The 21,070-nt window shown below is 41.9% G+C and overlaps 1 protein-coding gene and 1 long non-coding RNA gene across 2 annotated transcripts; one reads left to right on the forward strand and one right to left on the reverse strand.

The window, feature by feature from the left end:
* Nucleotides 1–5,566: 5,566 nt before the first annotated feature.
* On the reverse strand, nt 5,567–20,901 carry LOC118511604. The gene is made up of 4 exons (XM_036054886.1): nt 20,883–20,901; nt 17,216–17,392; nt 12,689–15,423; nt 5,567–11,070 (listed from the first exon to the last, which is right to left on the reverse strand). The coding sequence occupies exons 2-3, from the start codon at nt 17,390–17,392 to the stop codon at nt 13,789–13,791; spliced, it is 1,812 nt and encodes a 603-aa protein (XP_035910779.1). The 5' UTR covers nt 20,883–20,901; the 3' UTR covers nt 5,567–11,070; nt 12,689–13,788.
* On the forward strand, nt 18,938–20,013 carry LOC118511618. Its single transcript, XR_004906168.1, has 2 exons — nt 18,938–19,234; nt 19,307–20,013. It is a non-coding gene; the product is annotated as an uncharacterized LOC118511618 (long non-coding RNA).
* Nucleotides 20,902–21,070: the final 169 nt, after the last annotated feature.

Raw genomic sequence — 21,070 nt, forward strand, 5'->3', positions numbered from 1 at the left:
TTTTCTGTGCGTTCTACTGTAAATATGTCCGAAATTCATTTTTTTTAATTATCTTTTCTCTTAATTAGTCTTACCAAGGTTTAGAAAGAAGAAAAGATCCAGTCCGGAAAATCCTTCTGAGAATTGCTAAGGACTAAGCTGAGTCGAAAGAAAAATAGCCTCCTGGAACAGATCCCTAGAACTAGGCCTCTTGGACTAGGCCCCTTGGACTAGGCCCCTTGGACTAGGCCCCTTGGACTAGGCCCCTTGGACTAGGCCCCTTGGACTAGGTCCCTTTGACTAGGCCCCTTGGACTAGGTCCCTTTGACTAGGCCCCTTGGACTAGGTCCCTTTGACTAGGCCCCTTGGACTAGGTCCCTTGGACAAGGCCTCTTGGACTAGGCCCCTTGGACTAGGTCCCTTTGACTAGGCCCCTTGGACTAGGTCCCTTGGACTAGGCCCCTTGGACTAGGCCCCTTGGACTAGGCCCCTTTGACTAGGCCCCTTGGACTAGGTCCCTTTGACTAGGCCCCTTGGACTAGGTCCCTTGGACAAGGCCTCTTGGACTAGACCCCTTGGACTAGGTCCCTTTGACTAGGCCCCTTGGACTAGGCCCCTTGGACTAGGCCCCTTGGACTAGGCCCCTTGGACTAGGCCCCTTGGACTAGGCCCCTTTGACTAGGCCCCTTGGACTAGGTCCCTTTGACTAGGCCCCTTGGACTAGGTTCCTTGGACAAGGCCTCTTGGACTAGACCCCTTGGACTAGGTCCCTTTGACTAGGCCCCTTGGACTAGGCCCCTTGGACTAGGCCCCTTGGACTAGGCCCCTTGGACTAGGCCCCTTGGACTAGGCCCCTTGGACTAGGCCCCTTGGACTAGGCCCCTTGGACTAGGCCCCTTGGACTAGGCCTCTTGGAGTAGGTCCCTTGGACTAGGCCCCTTAGACTAGACCCCTTGGAACTTGTTCCTTGAACTAGGCCCCTTGGACTAGGCCCCTTGGACTAGGCCCCTTAGACTAGGCCCCTTGGACTAGGCCCCTTAAATCAGGCCTAGGATAAGACCTCGCACGGAGCCTTATCCAGAGTGTAGGCTTCCTAGGCTTCATAAAAGACCTTCAACCAAACAACCCTAGTCAAAGTGTTTAAGTTAAAGTTAAAGCTGGCCAAGGATTGTCGGTTCATTCGGATGATGAATGATGAAAATGAAAAAAACAAGTCAAAAGTGACCATTTACATTTCTTGTGAATTTTGCATTTACCATCTGCATTTTATTTGCAATAAATCAATGCGTTTTCTGTAGTGTGTCGCCCGCTCGATGGTGGGGGTAGAGCTTCATTGTTAATGTTGGTGTGCTGTTGTATTTATCTATTAGTGTATCTCTCTCTCTCTCTCCCTTTTTTCTCTCTGTATTTCCCTTTTAATATTGTATTGTATTTTTGTTTTTCTATCGTTTAGCATTTCTTGTTTTGTTTTTTGTTTTTCATTTACTTCATTTATATCACAATGGAATACACAGTCTCAATTAATCAGAATTTTAATAGTGTCTTGTTTCGCCAGGTTTCTGCTCGTTCGCTCTCGCTCTCTGTTGCTATCGCTACCCGTGTCCTGCTACGTTGTGTGTATTTGTTTTCTTAATTTCGATTTACTGTATGTGTGTTTTGTTTTGAATGGTTTGAAACGAATCTAGTTCACCACTTTCAGGCAGTTTGAAGCTTTAATTCGGTCGACATTTTTTCTTTACTGAAAATTGATCGGGCGAGAGTATAATAAATGAATAACGATTGATGCAGCTGATTGTTTACAGTCTGTAACGAATTGAATAAAAAGTGTATCTTACAAACCCAAAAATGATAGCTTTTTAATAAACTTAAAGTACATAAATCAAAGACACGATCAACCTGAACCGAGGAACTGGAAACGGTAACGCATGGTACGTGCACAACAGCATGCTCAATGTAATAAGGCACACTTGGGTTAAAATGGAAACTTAAACAAACAAGAAAAAATCGACGCATTAGTGGACTAGTAGAAGGAACAATTACGACTTTGCGCAAAAAGTAGCATAAAATCTTCAGAAAGCTGCCATAGAGTACTACTAGTTTAATTTTTAGTTTCCAAACCAATCTCAAGCTCTTGAAGCTTCTTCGCAAGAAACAAATCGCAACTAGCCTGGCGAGGTGGTGTAGTGAGAGTGTCGTCCGGAATTAAGCCAGCCTCGGGTGATTGACGGAAGTACTGAGCAGAAACGTCACGGCACGACTTACAACAGCAGATTCGTTCCTGTTTTTTATTCTTAAGGGATTTGTTGTACTACTTTGCCTAAACTTGTCTATTCTGGAACTAGAATTTAGAAGAATCCCCATTGCGGGGACTGTCGGTGTGAATATGCTGTGTCTGTTCTTCCCCATTAAGTATTATTTATGTGAGAGTGAGGGTAGCCCGAAATCGAAAATATTTAACCTAAACTAACGTACAACGCATAAAAATTTGTAATGACAAATATAGTAAGAACAACATTTATAAAGTAATCGAATTAACTTATTACAAAATAAACCCATTAAATGATGATTAAACATAAAAGTCTAACAGAAGATTGCTTGGAAAATTGTTTAGCCTTAAGAAGAGGACAGTTTTTCTTCTATTAGATATTGTAGAAAATATTAACTTATAACTATCTCCACCAGAAATTCCCCCCACCAAACCACCTAGTATCGGTATTAACGTAAACGTGCCGGTGATCTTTAACTTAGGATTTGTTAGATCGCGCACATTCGTATCGTTTGCTTCTTTTGTTTTTGCTTGTTTTGCGCTCGTTTTCCCTATTAATTAAGTCGTTCGCTTTTCTCCCGTTTTTCTATTATAAATCGTTTTCTTTTTCTTCTTTTATATCTCGTTCGATCGTTTTCCATGCGCCCCATCATTTAAACGCATGAACGCACAGGGGAACACACTTGTCGGAAAAAGGAGGGGTCGGGAAAATGATAGCAAATCGCTACTCTCTTTTAGAAGCTTTTTAATTCCATTTTTTACCAAATTGCTTATTCATTACACACACACACGCACACACTCATTTTGAGAAACCTTTTAACGTTTATTTATTCTCCACCCTGGGGAAAATGTTTTTTTGCACATGGAGCATATAAGATTGGCTTTGCTAAAATATCCGCTTAATTAATCGGCTTTGAAGCATCAGAAGAAAAGTGGTAAAGAAAACATATTAATTTAAAATGAAAATGCTATAAAATAAAACGATCAGTGTGGGGTTAAACAGAACCGAAAAATCACTCAATAATATTAATAGCAATTCGAGCGATAAAACATACGATAAGTTCGTTACTCATCCTTCCACAGGATTCACTACGCTTCGTCTACTTTTGGCATCATGGCGTCTCATAAACCATAAGGAAAGACAACAGTACGTAATTAATTTGAAAAAATATTTATATAAAAAACAATGGCAATAACTCAAGTAAATAGGAGGTAGTAGTAGATGAATATCAGGTATTTGCTTTAAGAAGAACACTTTAAATAAACAAAAAAAAAAACTTGGAATATTAAAACAACAAATTAGTGTCTATGAAAGTTAATTTCATCTGACTAAATATTTGCATTTACAGTGTGATAACACAGGGAATGAAACAGAGGGTGGCAAAATGAAGAAAGGAACACATTAAATTAAAGCAATAATAAGGCTAAACTAACATTCTAATAGTAAATTGGCCGTTAAGTCGCCGTCACTTCGTTCTTTTTGCTTCTCTACGAAACACCACCACCATGATCACGTGTGTTTGGTTTCTAAGGGCAGTTGCCCGTAGAAACGCAGTCGCCTTTTTACTTTGCCTACTTGTTTGAGCAGGGTTTTTCCTGTACGTAACGTACGGTTTGTTTGAATGGAAATCTAAATGATTGAAGTGATTTGTCGGACCGATCGCGGGAAAAAGGATAACTTCTGCTTCTGTCCCCTCACGCACACTTTTCATGCGGTAAATGTAGTAGTGCAAGCAAAAAATAAAGACTAGAGAATTCGCACTACCGCAGCTAGGCCTTGTTTCGTGTCCTAGGGATTTTCGATCTCCCCAACTCTGAAGATCAAACCACGATCAATTTTTTTTTCGTTTTTTTGGAGGGTTTTTGTTTTGTCACTTTACGCACGATAAACCAGCACACTGAGCTCAGCTTAGTTTAATAAAAAAATTGCTTCTGTGTTTCTTTCTCTCCACTCACATATCGAGATGGTTGTCTTTCTGTTTTGTTTTGTAACACTGTGTACAGTGCTTTGCTTGTATACATTAATATTAGTTTTTCTGCTGCAGTTCTGCTACCCAGGGACAGCATGTTGACAGAGAAGCTTTTACTACTACTACACCACGAGGAGGGAGCATTGTATGTTTGTGGGGTTGATATTGGTTTTTTCCCTCCATTATCTAAAGCGTTTACTGGAACTTGGTACTGAGCATTCACATTCAATTCGTATGCTCTTCGTCGAAACTGTATCCCTCGAACGCATCTAATGGAAAACAGCTCTTTTATGAGGACGATTTCCCGAGTCTGGTGCTGCGCAATCATGATTTTTTTTCCTCTTTCGACACCCTTCAGAAATCTGGTTAAGATCAAGGTTACGATCGAGGTGGTTTAGCTATTTCCAAATCTGCAATTATTCAAAATTTATAAACGTTGGAACGTTTTTTTTTAGCTTTGAGGAAATTGCTTAACTACTCATTGCATACTTCCTGGAATTTAAAATGAATTTCTATCATTGGTGGTGTAACTCTAAATTTCCTGTTAAAAAGTATATTAGTTATAATACTAGGCCCTAAGCCTTATAATGTTTTCCATTCGTTGAAACGATTGTCAAAAAAAGTTACGTCCTAAAGAAACCTTGATCGCCAAGCCAGGAGCCAGATTGGGAAATTCGTCCTTTAAGTTGAACAAAAATTTCATTGCCAATTAGAATTCTATCGAAAGCTATCGGTGCGTCACAGAGCAACAAACAGATGACGTATTTCATTCATACTAACCCGGATGAATCCCCGCTGTCTGTCGAGCATGCCTAGCTAGGAACAATACAAACGCCCAATTATTGCTACACAACTGCACCGTTGCGCGGTTTCGTTTTTATTTTGCGAACGAGATTGAGTTAAAAACAGTAGAAAAGTAGTTCCAGTTTGAAAAACGAATGTTTGATTCGACTTTGACTGTCCTATATTAATTCCTTTTCTAGTTTAGGTGCCTCTGCTACAGGGGAAACTATACGCTATACGCTTCATCTGGTTTTTGTTTGCTACTGTGTTCCTGCTGTTTTACTCTGGCATGCCTTCGAGCCATTATTTTACATAAATTTTCTTTAGCGTTTCTAAAAACAATCAACACGTGTATCACTGCTTCGGTCGCGCCGCCATTATCCGCTAACGTAATGCAACGCTACTGCATATACTTTTTGGAAGGATAGTAATCATCTTAATCGTATTTCGTTTTCTTTTTTATCATTTATTGTTCAACTTAGTCTTGTACGTATATGTGTGTGTGTGTGTTTGTGTGTATCTATATTTGTCTGAAGTTTTTGCGGAGTGCGCGCCCTGCATTAGAGTGTTTTTTTTTTGTGTTCGTTCATAAGTTTTGTCTTGGCCGTTAACATACACCCGTAAATTAGAGGGAGAACAGCAAACGAATGATCATGGCTCGGGGGATGAGCTTGGACAGAACACGATCCAGCGAGAACCACAACCACGAATGTATATCTGTGTAAGTTATTATGTCATAAGCTAATAGTGTTCGGATCGGTTCAAATCCCGATGCTCGCATTTTGGCTACAAAAACAAAACAAAAAACGAATTAAATTAACTTCATTCGTTCCTTTGTCTTCCGCAAAGGTGTACACTGTATTGCCTTCGGTCTCTAAGCACTTTCAGAGATTTGTTAGCAATAGCGAGTGGTTAGTAAACATTCGATCTTAATGAAAGAGTGTAGTGAGTGGTATCTGTGTACAACCATTGGGTATGCGGATACAGTGTCGAACATAACAGTAAGGCCATTCAGCTGATTTTAAATTAAAAATTGTAAATTAAAAATAATTACCGAAATTAAGCATTAAGGTCGAGATATCGTTTCACGGGCTTTGAGGGATCATTTTGGATAAAACGGTCCCAATTGTTAGAACATTCTGCGATTCGATGAACCGAAGACAATTTTTTTATTGACAGGAAAAATTAAAAATCGGCCAGAGATCATCATAATAAATACGCTTGACGCACACAAGAGACATACAAAAGTACACAAGAAACAACAAGAACAAGGCTCAATCTTCCGACCTTAACCCGGCTGAGAATCCATGGCCGATTGTCAAAAAAAAAATTGACCCCCAAACACAAACCAAATCGAACGACAAATTGTGCAACAACAGCAAATAATGGGTAGTGTGCTAGTTGATTCAAAGCTCCAAAAGGGTAAGGAAAGTGTTCCCAACCAAAAGGGGATGATGGGAAAAGTTGCACAAGGGAATGTTGCCCAACACAATGTTGAACTAAAGCTTACTGGCAAAAAAAATCACTTTTTGTATAGAAACAAACCTAGAATGCTCTTATCGTTTTGTCCGACACTGTCCGTACGTCGATTCGTATCATCATCATTGAATGCTTTTGCCTCCCTCCCCCCCCAGGAAGGAGCTTTCATTCGTCACGCGCGTCACACGGTTTGATGTTTGGTCTTTATTAATTGCTTTTTATTGTGGTGTTTACTGTGTTAATAATTAAGCACATGATTATCGCTTCTGCATTTGCTTGCTTGCTGCTCCACCCATTGGCAATGCGATTTTGCGGCGACTGAGAGAGGTTTCTTTTAAAACAAAAACAAAAACTGAATGTCTTTTGTAACAAAAAGGGACCACTAACTATACTGACAGATTGCTGCTATCCTTATCCTTCCGTGTCTTTGCAAGTTACTTTTTCTTTTACCTAGAAGAAACCACTTTGCGCCACTAAGTTCGCGCGCGATTGATTAAGTTAAACGGGGGGTTTTGTATGCGTGTTTTTAAATAGCGTTATATTTCGATGCACTTTCTGGATGCATCCCGCCAATATGAGATCTTCGAACTGTCTTGTCTAGTTTTACACGCACATGGTGTTTCTCTCGGCTGTGTTTGTTTTTCATCTTACGTTGCTTTTTTGTTCCGTTGGCACGTACGTGTCCATGATAGATGCATGCCTTACACCTGCTGTTACACGTGCGCACAATAGTTTCTTCTACAGCTAGCTAATCCTGTCCTACCTATACTCAGTATTGTTGTCTCGACCCCGTTCGAAATGCTCGTTCACACATTAACACCCAACGAAATTTGCTTCTTCTACAGAAACCACCGCACGCTTAAAGTAAGGTAAGCTCACAATTTGGTATTTCATTGCGTTATATTGCCATTCGCTATAAACACAATGAGGGCTGTTGTGGTGTGATAACCGCTTTCCTTTTTGCAACCAGATTAATTGCTTCCTTTCGCTGTACTTTGATTCGTAACTAGTTTTATTAAGATTATTAAGACGGTCTCTCTTCTCAGTCAAGCACGGTATGAGACGGTTAAAAAAAAAAAGCGAGCATGGCTTAAGTACCGCCGGTGTTACCAAATTCTTATCTTTTATTTTGTTGGGGCGCCAAATTGGTTCAGTCTGTCGTCGAAACACTATTTCAACTGTTCTCTGAGCAGCAAAGAAATGATCGACATGAGTTCGGTCCGATGATGGGGCAACTGCTGCTGCTGCTTTATTATAGCCCTGTTAGCTTGCCCTGTTATTTACCTGCCTATACACGCTAGCATTATTCGTTATCGAGTCGGTGTGCTCTTGTTTGCGAGAATAGAGAGATCTACGGCGTAATGGAGAACGAGTTAAATAAATTTAGGTAACGAGTTGTTAAAAAGTAAAACTTTTTCCGCTGCATCGCGTCGTAACAAGGAAGGTGTTGTGTTTCGTATTAAAATAAGAAAAAAAGTAACAAAACCAAAAATAAGTCTCTACCCGAAAAAACAGACACACATGGACATTACTACCTCTACTAGCGTACTATTATCACATCCTTTTACAGTTTACATTTGCATTGTTCAGCATCAGTTCTGGGGGTTTTTTTCTGTGGCACTAGCGAATGTCTGGCTTAACACTCTTCTCTGATCCTAGCCGTGTGCGCATCATGCAGGTGTAAGGCATGCACATATATGCGCTCGTGTCGTGCAACTACTACAACAATATTCTACCTGAGGATGTAGTACGGTTTTGCTCTCCCCTTTCATTCTTGCGTCACTCTTGGCCCGGTGGCATATGCTTATTTCCTTGGGGGGTTAAGCATGCCAGCAGCTCGCATGAAAACTGCGAGTTTTGGAAGGATATGTCAGTTATTCTCTGTGTTAGGCGAACTATTATATGTGCTAACATATGATAACCAAAATATCAATCGATGAAATCCAACGTGTTATAAACCAGCCAACAGCTGCAACACAGCTTCGAGGGTTGGAAAAGATGATACAAACTATAATTAACTAGTTAAAGCACATGGTGGTGCGTGCGCGCGCTTCTCTCACTGTTGTTGTTTGCCTCGCTTTATACCTCTCTACCTCCAAGCAAACGGAATATAGGGCGCCTCCTTTCGCTTCCGTCTCGAAAGTAGCATGAATATCGAAGTGGTATAAAAAAAAAAAAAACAAACAAACGTAAACCTAAAACGGATGAACGCAACCGGAGGTGTATTTCTAACATTCGTCAAGTTCCTACTACTCAGTTCTGCTTTCGTCGGAAGCAAATAATAAAAGGGCAATATATACGGTAAGTAAAAACGGCGTGCGCATCACTAAAACAGAGATATATAAAATAAACAGAACGAGCTATAAACATAATAATGGTGAGCAAAAGCTGATTGATAACGGTAACGATTCCCCCCCCCCCCCCCCCCCCTCCACAAACCCGCTGATCATGCCTGTTAACAGTCTCTCTCTTTGAACCGATCGATCTAAATCACATTTTTACTTATGCAAGCCGAACTCAGCATAATAAGATCAGTAGTAGTGCCGCCGGCCTTTGATATTGTGTATGTGTGTGTTTGTCTGTATTAATTTGTACAGTCACTTCCTGTCTGTTTATTTTACTGCAGGATGTTTTGTTTGTTTATCGCCATTTGTTTCCATAAAATTCTGTATTCCCCCGTCCATTACTATCCGCGCGCCTGGCCTTCGATGACACTTCGGTCCAGCACATATACTCTGGACGTAGTAAAACTATTTCAACTATATTTAAAAAAAAACGTAGACAACTACAGTTCAGACTATCTGCTTTCATGTGTGTGTGTGTCGATATTACAGCTACATTGAATTAAATTCTACAACCCAACTATCATCTGGCGTTACATTTTAAATTACTAGCTCGTCAAAACCTCGCTCGTGTTTAAAAACTCTCTTGCGTAATGATATTTCTATAGTTATACGTTGTTTTGGGGTCAAAATTATCACGATTGTTTGTAGTAGTAGTAGTAGTAGTAGATGCGTGGCTCAGTTTTGTGTGATTTAGACAGCAGTTTTTTTTTCGTACAGTAGAGCAATTTTTTACAATAAATTATAAGCCAACGCGTGCTATGCTGTCTATGCTGTGTGTTGTTAGTTATGGAAAAATTTGCTGCTCAAAACAAAACAATTTTCTAGAGCTCAAAAATTACAAACATATAAATATAAATAAGAATGTTGGACAGTAGTAGTAGTAGTAGCTACCGCGCTACCATTTTCCGGCAATCGATCCTGCAAGCAGTCAGGGGTTCACGCTAGCTTACATTTTAATGTTGAAAAAATCTACTTGTAACATTGATCGTGTCTCCTCCATGCGCAGTACACAATATTGGAGGTGGTTTTGTAAACTTTGAACGACGCTTCTTAAGGTTGCTATCCTTTTTCCCGTCCACATCCGCTCTACATTCCGGTCCGGTCCGACAAACACACTCTTAAAAGAGTTAGAAAAGCCACCCTTACAACAATGGTATGTGTGGTGGTGGTGGTGGTGATGGTGGCCAGGTTATGGCCCACGCGGTCAATAAAGCTACACCCACCCACCCGAATTCAGTACTACTGATAATCGAAATAGAACTACAACTAGGTAAATATATAGGTAATATGTATCTTATACTCATAATAACGTTAGTTCATATCCCTTTTGTTTGTTGTATTCAGCATCACTAAAGCCATTAATAAAAGTATTTGTTTCCTGCATTCTGTCTCGCTTAAGGTGTGTTTTCGATATTGTTTTTTTTTTTTTGTTTCCACAATCTTCCCTAATCGATTATCAGTTTTGTCCACATCAACGTCCTTTCCCCCACTCTATATCGTATGTGCGTGTGTGTGTGTGTGTGTTGGTGTGCTGATTGTAATGGAAAAATTTAAACGTACCTCTTATCTTCCTCTTCTACGATTCTTTACGATGAGTTCGTTAATTCGTTTCTTACAAATCGGGGGGACCGCTTGATTACTACCTCTTAAAGCATTCAATTTTGTCTTGTATGTTGTTTCCTTTCATTTGCTCACCACACTACGCACACACACACACACCACTATCATATGGTGTAATAATATCGCGCCAATACTTTTAATCGGGAATCACTCTGTGATTTCTTTTGTCGTGTAGTAGTATCTCTAATCTATAACATCGATTTGATCTTCGTTCTGTGTGTTTCCTTCCTCTTTGCTTCTCGCACGGGGGAAGATTTGGTTGCATTTCTATCAAACGTACACACTCCCACTTTTGCTTTTGTTGGACTTGTTATTGTGTTTCGCTCCATCCAAACTCAGGTTTCGGGAGAAGCAAGGGAATACTTTTCTTTCCTAAATCGTGACTTGCTATTGCTTTGGGGACTACTCGTTCCCTCTTAGTTTTCGCTTCCTTAGTCATCTAAGCGGTTGTCCATCCATGGGACGCTGCTCAAAAGCAGCTGCAGTTTTTACTGTTGAAGGCGCATATATGTAGCCGGATACCATGTTGACAGCGAAGGCGAGGAGGCGCGATCTGTTTCGCATGACGTTGGTGAAGTAATTACCTCACACGCACACAAAGATAGATGAGACAGGATAACATTACAACCTGTAAAAATGAATAGATAGATAAAGGGTGCACTTTAATAACCCCGCGGGCAGTTTAGAAGCAGTGTGAATGGAGAAAGCAATTACCCTACGATTTCCAAGGATTATCCCCTATGCAACATTCTAATTTTTTAAAGAAAGAAAGGACTGTTTCAAAATCTAGTTGAGATAATTAAATTGGCTAATAGGAGTAGAATAGGCTCACACGTTGTACGGAGCGCAACTGTATGCAAGTAGTGTGAAAGTTCACGGTGCAATGTTTTCATGAGTATTTAGGACATAAAAGTAATGTTTAAATTAACCCTTAATTAAGTTAAAAAAAATTAAGTTTTGATAAGTTTTTCATGAAATTTTTTTAAACTATACAATAGACATTTTATCAGGTTTTTTTAAACTTTTTCAATGTTTTTTGTAAGTACTGTTGGAATTTGAATATGCTTTTCATATCAATTTGAGTTAGGTATTGGTATGAATTTACGGTTAGACGTTTCAGGGAATAATTATGGTTGGGATTTTGAATTTTATAGCAAAGTAAGGTACCTTGCATAAATTAGAATGAATTATAGAATGAACTAAGACGAATGAATTATGTAAACGGACAATGAATATACAGCAACTACCTGAACGGCAAGCGAGCAACACAAGTTTGAGTAAACCAGCGCAAATATCACAAGTCCCTCTTCCCGATCATGATCAGTGAAAACCGTACAAGTACAATTATAATTTTAATCATTACTGATCCATGTTTGTATCATTTTTCGATAGTAACAAAAAAAAGAAATTAATTTTGTATTTAAGACAATTTTTACTCAATAGTTTATAAACTTGCTAAAAAGTACAAAAACTAGATAAAATAGTAATTTTTAGCATTAATAACAATAGTTTATATACCTGGACTTAATCATGATAATAATAAATAAATAGATAATTATTCAAAATTTTATCTAAAAAATTGTAGAAAATTATATAATAACTATAACTACATTTTACGACGCCAAATGAAAATGCTTTCCAAAATTTATGTACACAACTTACGGTGAGTTTAAATTAAATCATTTTGTTCATGCAACTTGTGGGCTTATTCTTCTCCTTAGCCAAAAACTAAAAATTCTATTTTAAAAGTTTTTACAAGAGGTTTTCAAAGATGTAAATCAGATCTTCTTCTTCTTCCTCGAAAGGTGTCCGAGGCCTTCCATTTTTGACTTTCTATGACTTGATTTTACCCGTAGAAGGGTAATCAGTCCTGCGTACGGGGAGGCGGTCCGGATGGGATTTGAATCCCGGCCACCTTACCCGGCCGTTGTCGCCTCGGCCACCGTACCGCCCCATCAGATCATTAACAAAAAAACCGGGCTTAGCCGAGAGAGTGAATGAGTTAAATCGAAGTGATTGAGTGGTTCGCACGAAGAATTAAATCATTCCTCGAGATTTTACTCTTAAAGAGTGAGTATAATATTCAATTCACGATTCTAACTCATTCACTCTTGTTTAATTCCCTTTTCAAAGTTGGTTAATTCCATAACTAAGCGACTAGTGAGAATCTGTTTTAAAGCGAAAACGGAAAGAGAATACTGGAGGATAGTACCTCTCACACACGCTCTAGTATTTGTAATACTTACGGAATCGGATCCGCATGAAAGCACGATGAGAATGTGGCGGGAATCTCCGCCCCGATGATGTGATGCCTTGCGTTTACTTCCTGCCCGTGATCACGCGCGTCACTGAAGCTGGTTAGATCGCCTACTATGATGATGACTGACTGGTATAGAGGCTTGATTGTTTCTTTCCCCGTGGACTTTTGCTCTGCACTATCACATCCATTATCGTGTTTGGTTTTCTTCAAAATACGACGGTCATACACATACACACACAGATTGATGTTACGTTACTGGTGGGATTTTCTTGTAGAACGCATAATTAAAACACTGGTTTCGCAAGGATGTTGCTTTCGTCTCGACCGTTCTGCTTTCCTCTTGTAAGCTATGCTCCTCAATCTGTTTCAGCTACCTGCAGCGGTGATGAATTTAAATAAAATGTTGGCGTGTTTGTTTTCCCCGTTGCCGATCCGATCGAAATGTATGCTCGATTCTCGTATTCGATTTGTTTAACGTTGCAGCGCTGCCGGGTGGATAGTAGCTTCCTTTGCTTTGTGTTTTAGAATAACGTGACAAATGTTGTCCAATCTTTTAGGGGACGACGCAGCAGCACAGTATACGTTATTCCTTCGTTTTTAATAATAATTTCTTTAGTGTGTCCGTGGGAAAACGGGGTAGGTTCAGGAAGGCTTCGAGCACTGATTTAATTACCACCGTGCGCGTTCTCATAGCACGTGCAGGATGGCAGTTTGAGCAGCATTATTTAAATTAATCCTTTCGGCTGTGTGTGTGTGTGTAAAACATGATACTGTTGGCCATATAACAACATCACAACTACAAACTAGATAATGAAAGTTTTAGTAAAAAATCGCGTTTTTTGTGTTTGCTTTGGCAACTTTGGTAACGATGGCGAGATGATGATGATGTTGCTGGTTTGCTGCTGCTACCGTTCTATGATATTCTGTGTTTCTTTGTTTGCTCTTCTTCCGTTTGCTGATTTTCATTTGTCGTTGTTGTTGGTCCACATTTGCTGAGGCTCGTTTGATTTTTTTTTTTACACGTGTTGTATATCATTTCGCTGTCTTTTGTTGGTTTGCGCCTGCTGCGTGCATTTTAAATATGCTTTACTGGAAAGGTACGTAGTATTGTGATTGTTGCTGCTGCTGCTGCTGCATTTTGTTGAGTTCCATAAACAGCTTGGCGGCGGGATCCTGAATCGTGTTGTTATTAGCCATCGGAGACTTCCAGTTGGAACCAGCGGAAGGTCCACCGGACGTCGGCGGCATGGTGTTGTTCGCTCCCGCTCCTCCTCCGTAACGCATGGCCTGCGGTTTCTTATAGTAATGGGAAGCTTGCTGTGACTGTTGCTGCAGACGGACAGCGGCAGCGGTGGAGGAGGCCGTCACGTTTACACCATTACCGCCAGCAGCAGAGCCCAATCCGGCATAGTTGTTCAGGAATTGTTTTTGCTGCTGGAACATGTCATATTGCTGCTGTTGGCGAAGCTGTCCTGCTGGTTGCGATAGTGCACCATTCGATTGGGAGATTCCTTTGGAGGTAGCGCCAGCATTAGTATTGTACTGCATTCCCATCCCCGACGCCATTGGATTGTATTGATCACGGCCCTGCAGCAGATTGTTGCTAAAGAAGCCACCATTCGCCGCGGAGGAACCGCCAAGCATGCTGTTATGTGCATTTGGCAATGATCCACCACCGGGAAGACCATTGGCCGTGCCGTATACACCACTGTTAAATCGCGAAGATTGTAGATTTCCTCCCGCAGCACTACCACCACCACCCATTCCGCTGGCTACCTGTTGGTGGTACATACTGTAGTCACGACCCATCGAGTTTCCATTATTGGCATTGTTGTTGTAACGATTGGCGTATTGCATTTGCAGCTGCTGTTGCTGCAGTCGCATCTGTTGCTGATGTTGTTGCTGCTGCTGTTGCTGCTGGAGGTTGCCGTAGATTTGGTTTGCGCTCAGATTGGCCAAGTTCGAGGTACCGAAGCTCTGGTTAGCGGCAGAAGGTGCAGCAGTAGCAGCATTCGAGTTTGCGCCCACCGTATTCACCGGATACTGGAAATCACAGCATGCGCAGGTGGCCATGCGAAACTCCTGCACGTGACCGTTCGGTCCGAGCCGGTGGTATTGGGACCGATTTTGCAGAAAGAACTGAATGTTGTTTGTTTCCGGCAGTTCAGCAAACTGGAAGGCAAACTCACCGGGAGTTCTACCGTATGGACGTACATTGCTTGCCAGATTGAGAATGTCGCGATTGTTGTAACAGATGGTGGTGCGCGGCACGCTAAAGATGGATTCTTTTGAAGCTTTGGGTGAAAACAATGGCAGTTCGTTCGGTTCGTTCGATAGGAGCAACCCCAGGGATCGTTTAAATTCTTCAGAGACGAGCGAAGCTTCATCCGTTCCAGTTACAGCAGGTTCGCTTTCAGCTTCCACCTCACTGGGTCCAAGAAGGTCTGGTAAGGATGATGGTGCTGCTGCTGCTGTTGCTGCTGGTGTCACGCCACCATCCTCATCGTTGGAACCGGAGCCATCCGAAGATTTTTGTTCATTTTCATCCATCTGGTTGGAGTAGTCGTCGGAAGCCGTGGACGCGGAAGAAGAGGTGGAACAGGTTCTGGAAGATGTGGCCGACGACATGGTTGATCCAACGGTTGTGTTAGATGGCGATTTTCCCGAGCCGGATGATCCGTCGCTTTCTTCATTTTCGTCCATTAGAGTTGGCATTTGTTTCTGCAATGAAATATAAAATGGCGGCATTGTATTGTATTGAATTTCCGGTATTGTGTGAATTAACTGTCATTTAACCTTGGCTTTATCTGTCAAACAAAGTCCCGGTGAAAAATATAACCTCATCGTAAACTCTGTAAAAACCGTACAAACAATACAATTAAAAGTAACTTTTCCATATTCGTGCACCTTATGAATGGGTAACATTTGATCCTCCACACCCTAACCTACCTATTATCACATTATGAAGCGCATTCAAACGACCAGCAAAAGTTTCCTGGAACTTTTTTTGCAGCCATTTTGTACTTAAAAAAAACCATCAAGTCAAGTGGTTTTGGTACAATCGTCACAGCGTTGCAAAACGCCAAATACTATGCCCCCATCGAGTAGCCAGTGGCGAGTTTATCGAAGTACTTCACATGTAGTACCATCATCATTCCGTTTGAAACAGTCATTCTAGTTGGATGTGCTTCTAAATTCCAAGTGAACCCCCAAATTTCGAACAGTTGAACGCTCAACAAGATCTACCGCTTGATAGGTAAGTTAAATGGAAGACGCAATCTTCTGACTCCGGTGAAGTAGGCATAAAACTGCTGTATTCTTTTAGTAATGGTTTGCCCAATTTCTCCAAGTTGCTGCTACTATCCCTCGGCCTATTGCTGTACTCCATACGCTTACAACAACTGCTTTTGCTGTGGATACGGTTGTCCATCGCCATCTTGCATCTGCCCTTATATACGAGCGAAAAATTGCCGCGACTTGCGCCTTTGCCGACCGTGGGGAAGATGAGCTGCAATACATCCTGTTGCTGCGACTATTTGGGCTGTGGTGCTGGCTTGTGTTCACCGAGCATGTGCTGCACTAGTTCCTGTGGACCGTGCGGATCTTGTGGGCCGTGCGGACCTTGTGGAACGTGTGGTCCTTGTGGACCGTGCGGACCTTGTGGAACGTGTGGTCCTTGTGGACCGTCTGGACCTTGTGGACCTTGCGCACCGTGTGGACCATGTGGACCTTGCACACCATGTGGACCATGTGGACCCTGTGGACCATGTGGACCCTGTGGACCATGTGGACCCTGTGGACCCTGTGGACCTTGCTGTCTCCCTGTAGACAATTCAGTGTACCTGGATTGCACTAGCGCAGCAGTGGCCCTTCAACGCGCTAGAATGGCTAGACGCATGAGACTTAAAAATGCGTTCATGTACGATTGAAGATATCGTACATCGAATGCTGAAGGAAACAGGTAAGCTTCCATCTCACATTTCACAATAATTAACATATTTTTTAATGCCCTTATTGTTACTATGTACTTTTAAAAATGTGTTCCGAAATAGAGGTTCCTAAATGAATTCCACACAAATGCAAAGGTACAAAAATAGTAACATTTTTCTCTACCTGGTTTAAAAAGGCAATAGCATGAAAGGTCTATCCGGGTAGGCTTTGCAAAGCAACGCAGTGCAGCTGTGCTTTGTCGAAGGGACAATCTGTTTTCGGATCCTGTTCGTTGTTGCTCAAGACGCTCAGGTAGTCGTGACCCATACCTAAATTATCTTCAATATGTAGGTCATACGATTTTCTTATTTTAAGAATTATTCAAAAGCAGCTGCACATGCCATCATAAGGCGCAATTTTTGTCCTCATATATTCTCTGCAAATTCTCTCCCTATTGTAATGGATCTTGAGCAATGCTATGTCCCTAGCTAGTGTACATGCGTAAATGTGATAAATCAGTGGGTTTCTTTTTTCAATTGTAGAAATAACATTTCATTGACTGCGAAGGAGATGGATGCCTTACCTTAATGTCTTCCAAATCCAAAGAACTGACGCCGCTGGATTCGCTACCCACGGGTGATAGCGGGTTCTTTATGCTGCTGCGGAAGTCAATGCTGACAGGAGAAATGGGCGACAGCAGCCCGAATCCTTCCAGGAGATCGCCTACACCCGACATCGGTACAGCAATGTTGAGAGCCATCTGTTTGAGACAATTAAAAAGAAAGATTTAAAAACCATCAGAGTAACGTTCCTTTTTACATGTGGTATAAATTTAAGCCTATCGCAAGCAAGTATATCACTTCGCACTATACAGTCAGTCAGTCGAGTATCCAAAGAGCCGAGAAGCAAACCACATACTTTTGTGGCTTATTGTTTTACATACATCAGAGTCTTATCATTCACCATCCAATAACAATTTTCTACGCCATTGCAATGTAGAACCACTTCACAATGTAAATGCATTGTTTTATTGATAGATTCGTAATTTATAAAAATCAATTCAATTCATTAGGATGCCGGTAACCTTTTCGCCTTGCTGCTACATCCTCAAGAGGTCTTGATCTCCCATTAAAGGCTTCCTTGGCTTGATTACACCCGTAGCTAGATAGTCAGTGTCGGGTACGTAAGGGTACGTTCCAGATGGGATTTGACACAAGATACCCAGGTCTCAGGAACTGGACGGGACAACCGTACAAATTTGAAAATGTGGGTAAGGTTTAAACCTTAATTTAGATTTGTAGGGAAAACAGAAATTTAGAGGGGGCGATTTGCTCCTTGATTTACTGATTGTCGTTCATCAGTTCGTTACTGTTTGCTTCCAAGTTTCCTGCAAACTTGAGGTAACGAAAATGAAAAACGCAATTGAACGTCCAACTCGCTCAAACATTTTACCCCGTGCACACAAATATGCGTAAACGCGGACACCACGTCCCGGTGCGGACTAGAATATTGTCCACTGCAAAACAAAACAAACACGGTATCGTTTGAGCAAACATGTTTTGAAGGGATTCCTGTGCACGTGTTCGTAGCACAAATGTGGGGTGTTGTACGTTAACCGTGTGAGTGATGATGATGTAGTTCGGATCGAGACGCAGAGTGTGGTAGTGTGTTAAAAGGGGATATAAATAGTCACAATGATTACGTTGGCATGTTGTTACGCGCGGGGGGGGAACACGCTTTTAAACAAATGTGAACTATAAAGAGAGGTGGATGGGATTTACAATAATTTTCAAAATTGATACAATTTTACAATCATGGCGATCAACGGTGACAGGCGGCAGGTGTGTACCATCGGGTGGAGGCGGGCAACAACACATCTGTTTTGCACTAGTTTCAAATATTGGATTTTGTAAGGGAAGCGTAATAAGGGAAAAGAACAAATGGTGGTTTAAAATAGCTTGCTTTTTTTCCTCCTTATGCCATATGATATGGCCTTGACGCATAACACGGCGCTGGGCTGCAGCACTGTGGTGAACAGATTAGCCCTGAACACACAATTTCATCAATCTCAGTTTAATTTTTAATATTTTTGCAAATACAGTAATATGTCCATTTTGATCAGAGAAACGGGACGCCCGCGGACATCTTATTTTGCTTGCCTTTCAAGTCTTGTTTTTATTGCTAAAAGAAGTAACACAGTGACAAATTTCAATCGCCATCGTCGCCATGGTCGCCGTACTGACACAGCACAGTGTACAATTGCGATATCATTTTCTTCCTGTGCGTATTCCTGTGCTTTCGTGTGCCTTCTTGACGAAATGCCCTTCTTACACGACGATTCTCTTTTTCACATACACAAACACACAGCACACACCGCCACGGTGTGCGCGACACGGATTTTCGGTCTACGCTTTTTACCTAGCGCGTCCGTATGCGTGTATGTATTGGTGCTTCAATGCCGCTTTACTACAGCTGCTGCCGCCAGTACACCACAGTAACGCCGTTCACTACCACACCACCGAGCGCAATATGGTCTGCTTTACAACAGCAGGAGCAGCAAACAAAAAAAGCGGATAAAGAAGAACGTGAAGCTGTGATTTCCGTGAGATAGCTTTCCTCTCTACCGCTAAGCTTTACATTTCATCACGTTAAATCTTCATTCGACATTCGTTAGCGGCACCACCATTCAACACGTGTCTTGTGGCGAAAGAAGGATCTGTAGAGAAGGCAGGAAGTATGATTGACCGGATAACCGGGTTGGCTTACTATCGCGATCGCGCAGAGTTCCTTACACAGGGTTTATCCCAAGGCAGGAAAAAAAAAAAACAACAAAATGAGAGCAGTGGCTTGCCCCCCGAATGCAACACACCACGTTATCATCGAGTGCCAGGTGATATGGGAGTTGGGCACAATAACAAGTCGCCAAAAGCGCCTACTCACCATAGACGACGACTGTCCAATGTTCGATCGGACGGATGGAGTTTGGCTAAATCCAGATTTTCTTCCTTCTGCGTTGCCGAAGGTTGGCTAGATTTTTGGCGATAGAATTTCCTCCGCTCGATGTTTTTTTGCTCCGGGGGAGGAGGCCGCACGGATTCACACCAACCGTCCGTAAATATTCTTCTTCGTTTTCTTTTTTCGCCACCAAAGTTGGAACACGGAGAACACAGATCCGTCGTCGACACTTATCGCAGCAACAACCACCACCGATACAAACTCACGCACATATATTTATATTCACACAGAAGAAACGCGTTACGTTGCTAACTTAAGCACTAGGACACTAGGAACACAGCAAAGTAGGCACCGGAGGCAGAGAAGAAAACGGCTCTAGCTAACACGCCAATCGGAAGAATCGAACGCCCTAAATGATCACAGATCTAGGGATATGCGAAAGAAGAGCACACGCAAGGAGATAAAATAAAGCAAAAGAACGATTAGAAATCGAGAACTAATAACACCACTTTATTACGTATATGGGGACACACATATAGCTCAGGCCCAACAAAAAAAATGAGGAGAATTGTGTCGAGCACACACAACGTACACACACACACTAATACATCAACAGGCACACGCACCAAAAACACACACACAAATCGCGTACCTTCCGCCGATTGCTAAGATTTTCTAAGTGCAAAATAGGGGGAACAATTTAGGGAAATAATTCTATCGCGAATGCAACGGAAGATGCTAGATGCTAGGATGCTTTTTTCCACACCAATTTCGCGGTGCTGCTCAATTCAACGCGATGACGTACGTATTTTTCTACGTCTTGGTAAAATGAGCCAAAAAAAACGACGTTTTCCGCACTGCAACAACACCACCACCTGCTGCTGCTGCTGTTCTGCTGGCTAAGATGGTTGTTGGCTGATGTGCCACAAAACGCAATAGCGAGTCGGCCGGTCGGAAAGGGCCTGCAGACTGCAGAATCAAAAATGACGAGAACGTTCGTGTAAATCTCTGTAGATGGCCGATACTGCACAATGGTGGCAGGCAACGCGCTAACGGCACACGGCAGTAGCGCTGCTGCGGGGTGACGGTCAACTTTTCCACGACTCGCGTTCGGAGCGGATTTTTACGCAGGCGATTAGCGTTAGACGAGTTCCGAAACGGGATTTGACCAAACAATGTACAAACAAACAATCTAGCAAGCAGGGATGATGCGTGTGTTTTCGATGCACCCGTGAATCGTATATGAAATATGGAAGAAAATCCAACTTTTTGGTGGTAATTTCACGTAAAATTGCCGTCCACGATCCTGACACGATTTTTTCCCGTCTCCGTCGATGTCAGACTGTCAGCAAAGTTTTCTTCAGACCCGGGCAGAATGCGACCAACAGCATGACGCTAGGATCGATTCATGCACGGTGTCGGGAAGCCATTTTTGAGTGTCAACCCTTTTGACAGATGGGGTGCATTACAGCTTGCTGCCGGG

Source organism: Anopheles stephensi, chromosome 3 (assembly GCF_013141755.1).
Source record: "Anopheles stephensi strain Indian chromosome 3, UCI_ANSTEP_V1.0, whole genome shotgun sequence".
Taxonomy (NCBI): Eukaryota; Metazoa; Arthropoda; class Insecta; order Diptera; family Culicidae; genus Anopheles; species Anopheles stephensi.

Coding starts and splice junctions, on each gene's coding strand:
- LOC118511604 (XM_036054886.1), bottom strand. CDS start 17,392: ATGGCTCTCAACATTGCTGTACCGATGTCGGGTGTAGGCGATCTCCTG. Junction 15,424..17,215: donor TGGATTTGGAAGACATTAAG/GTAAGGCATCCA, acceptor ATTTCATTGCAG/AAACAAATGCCAACTCTAAT.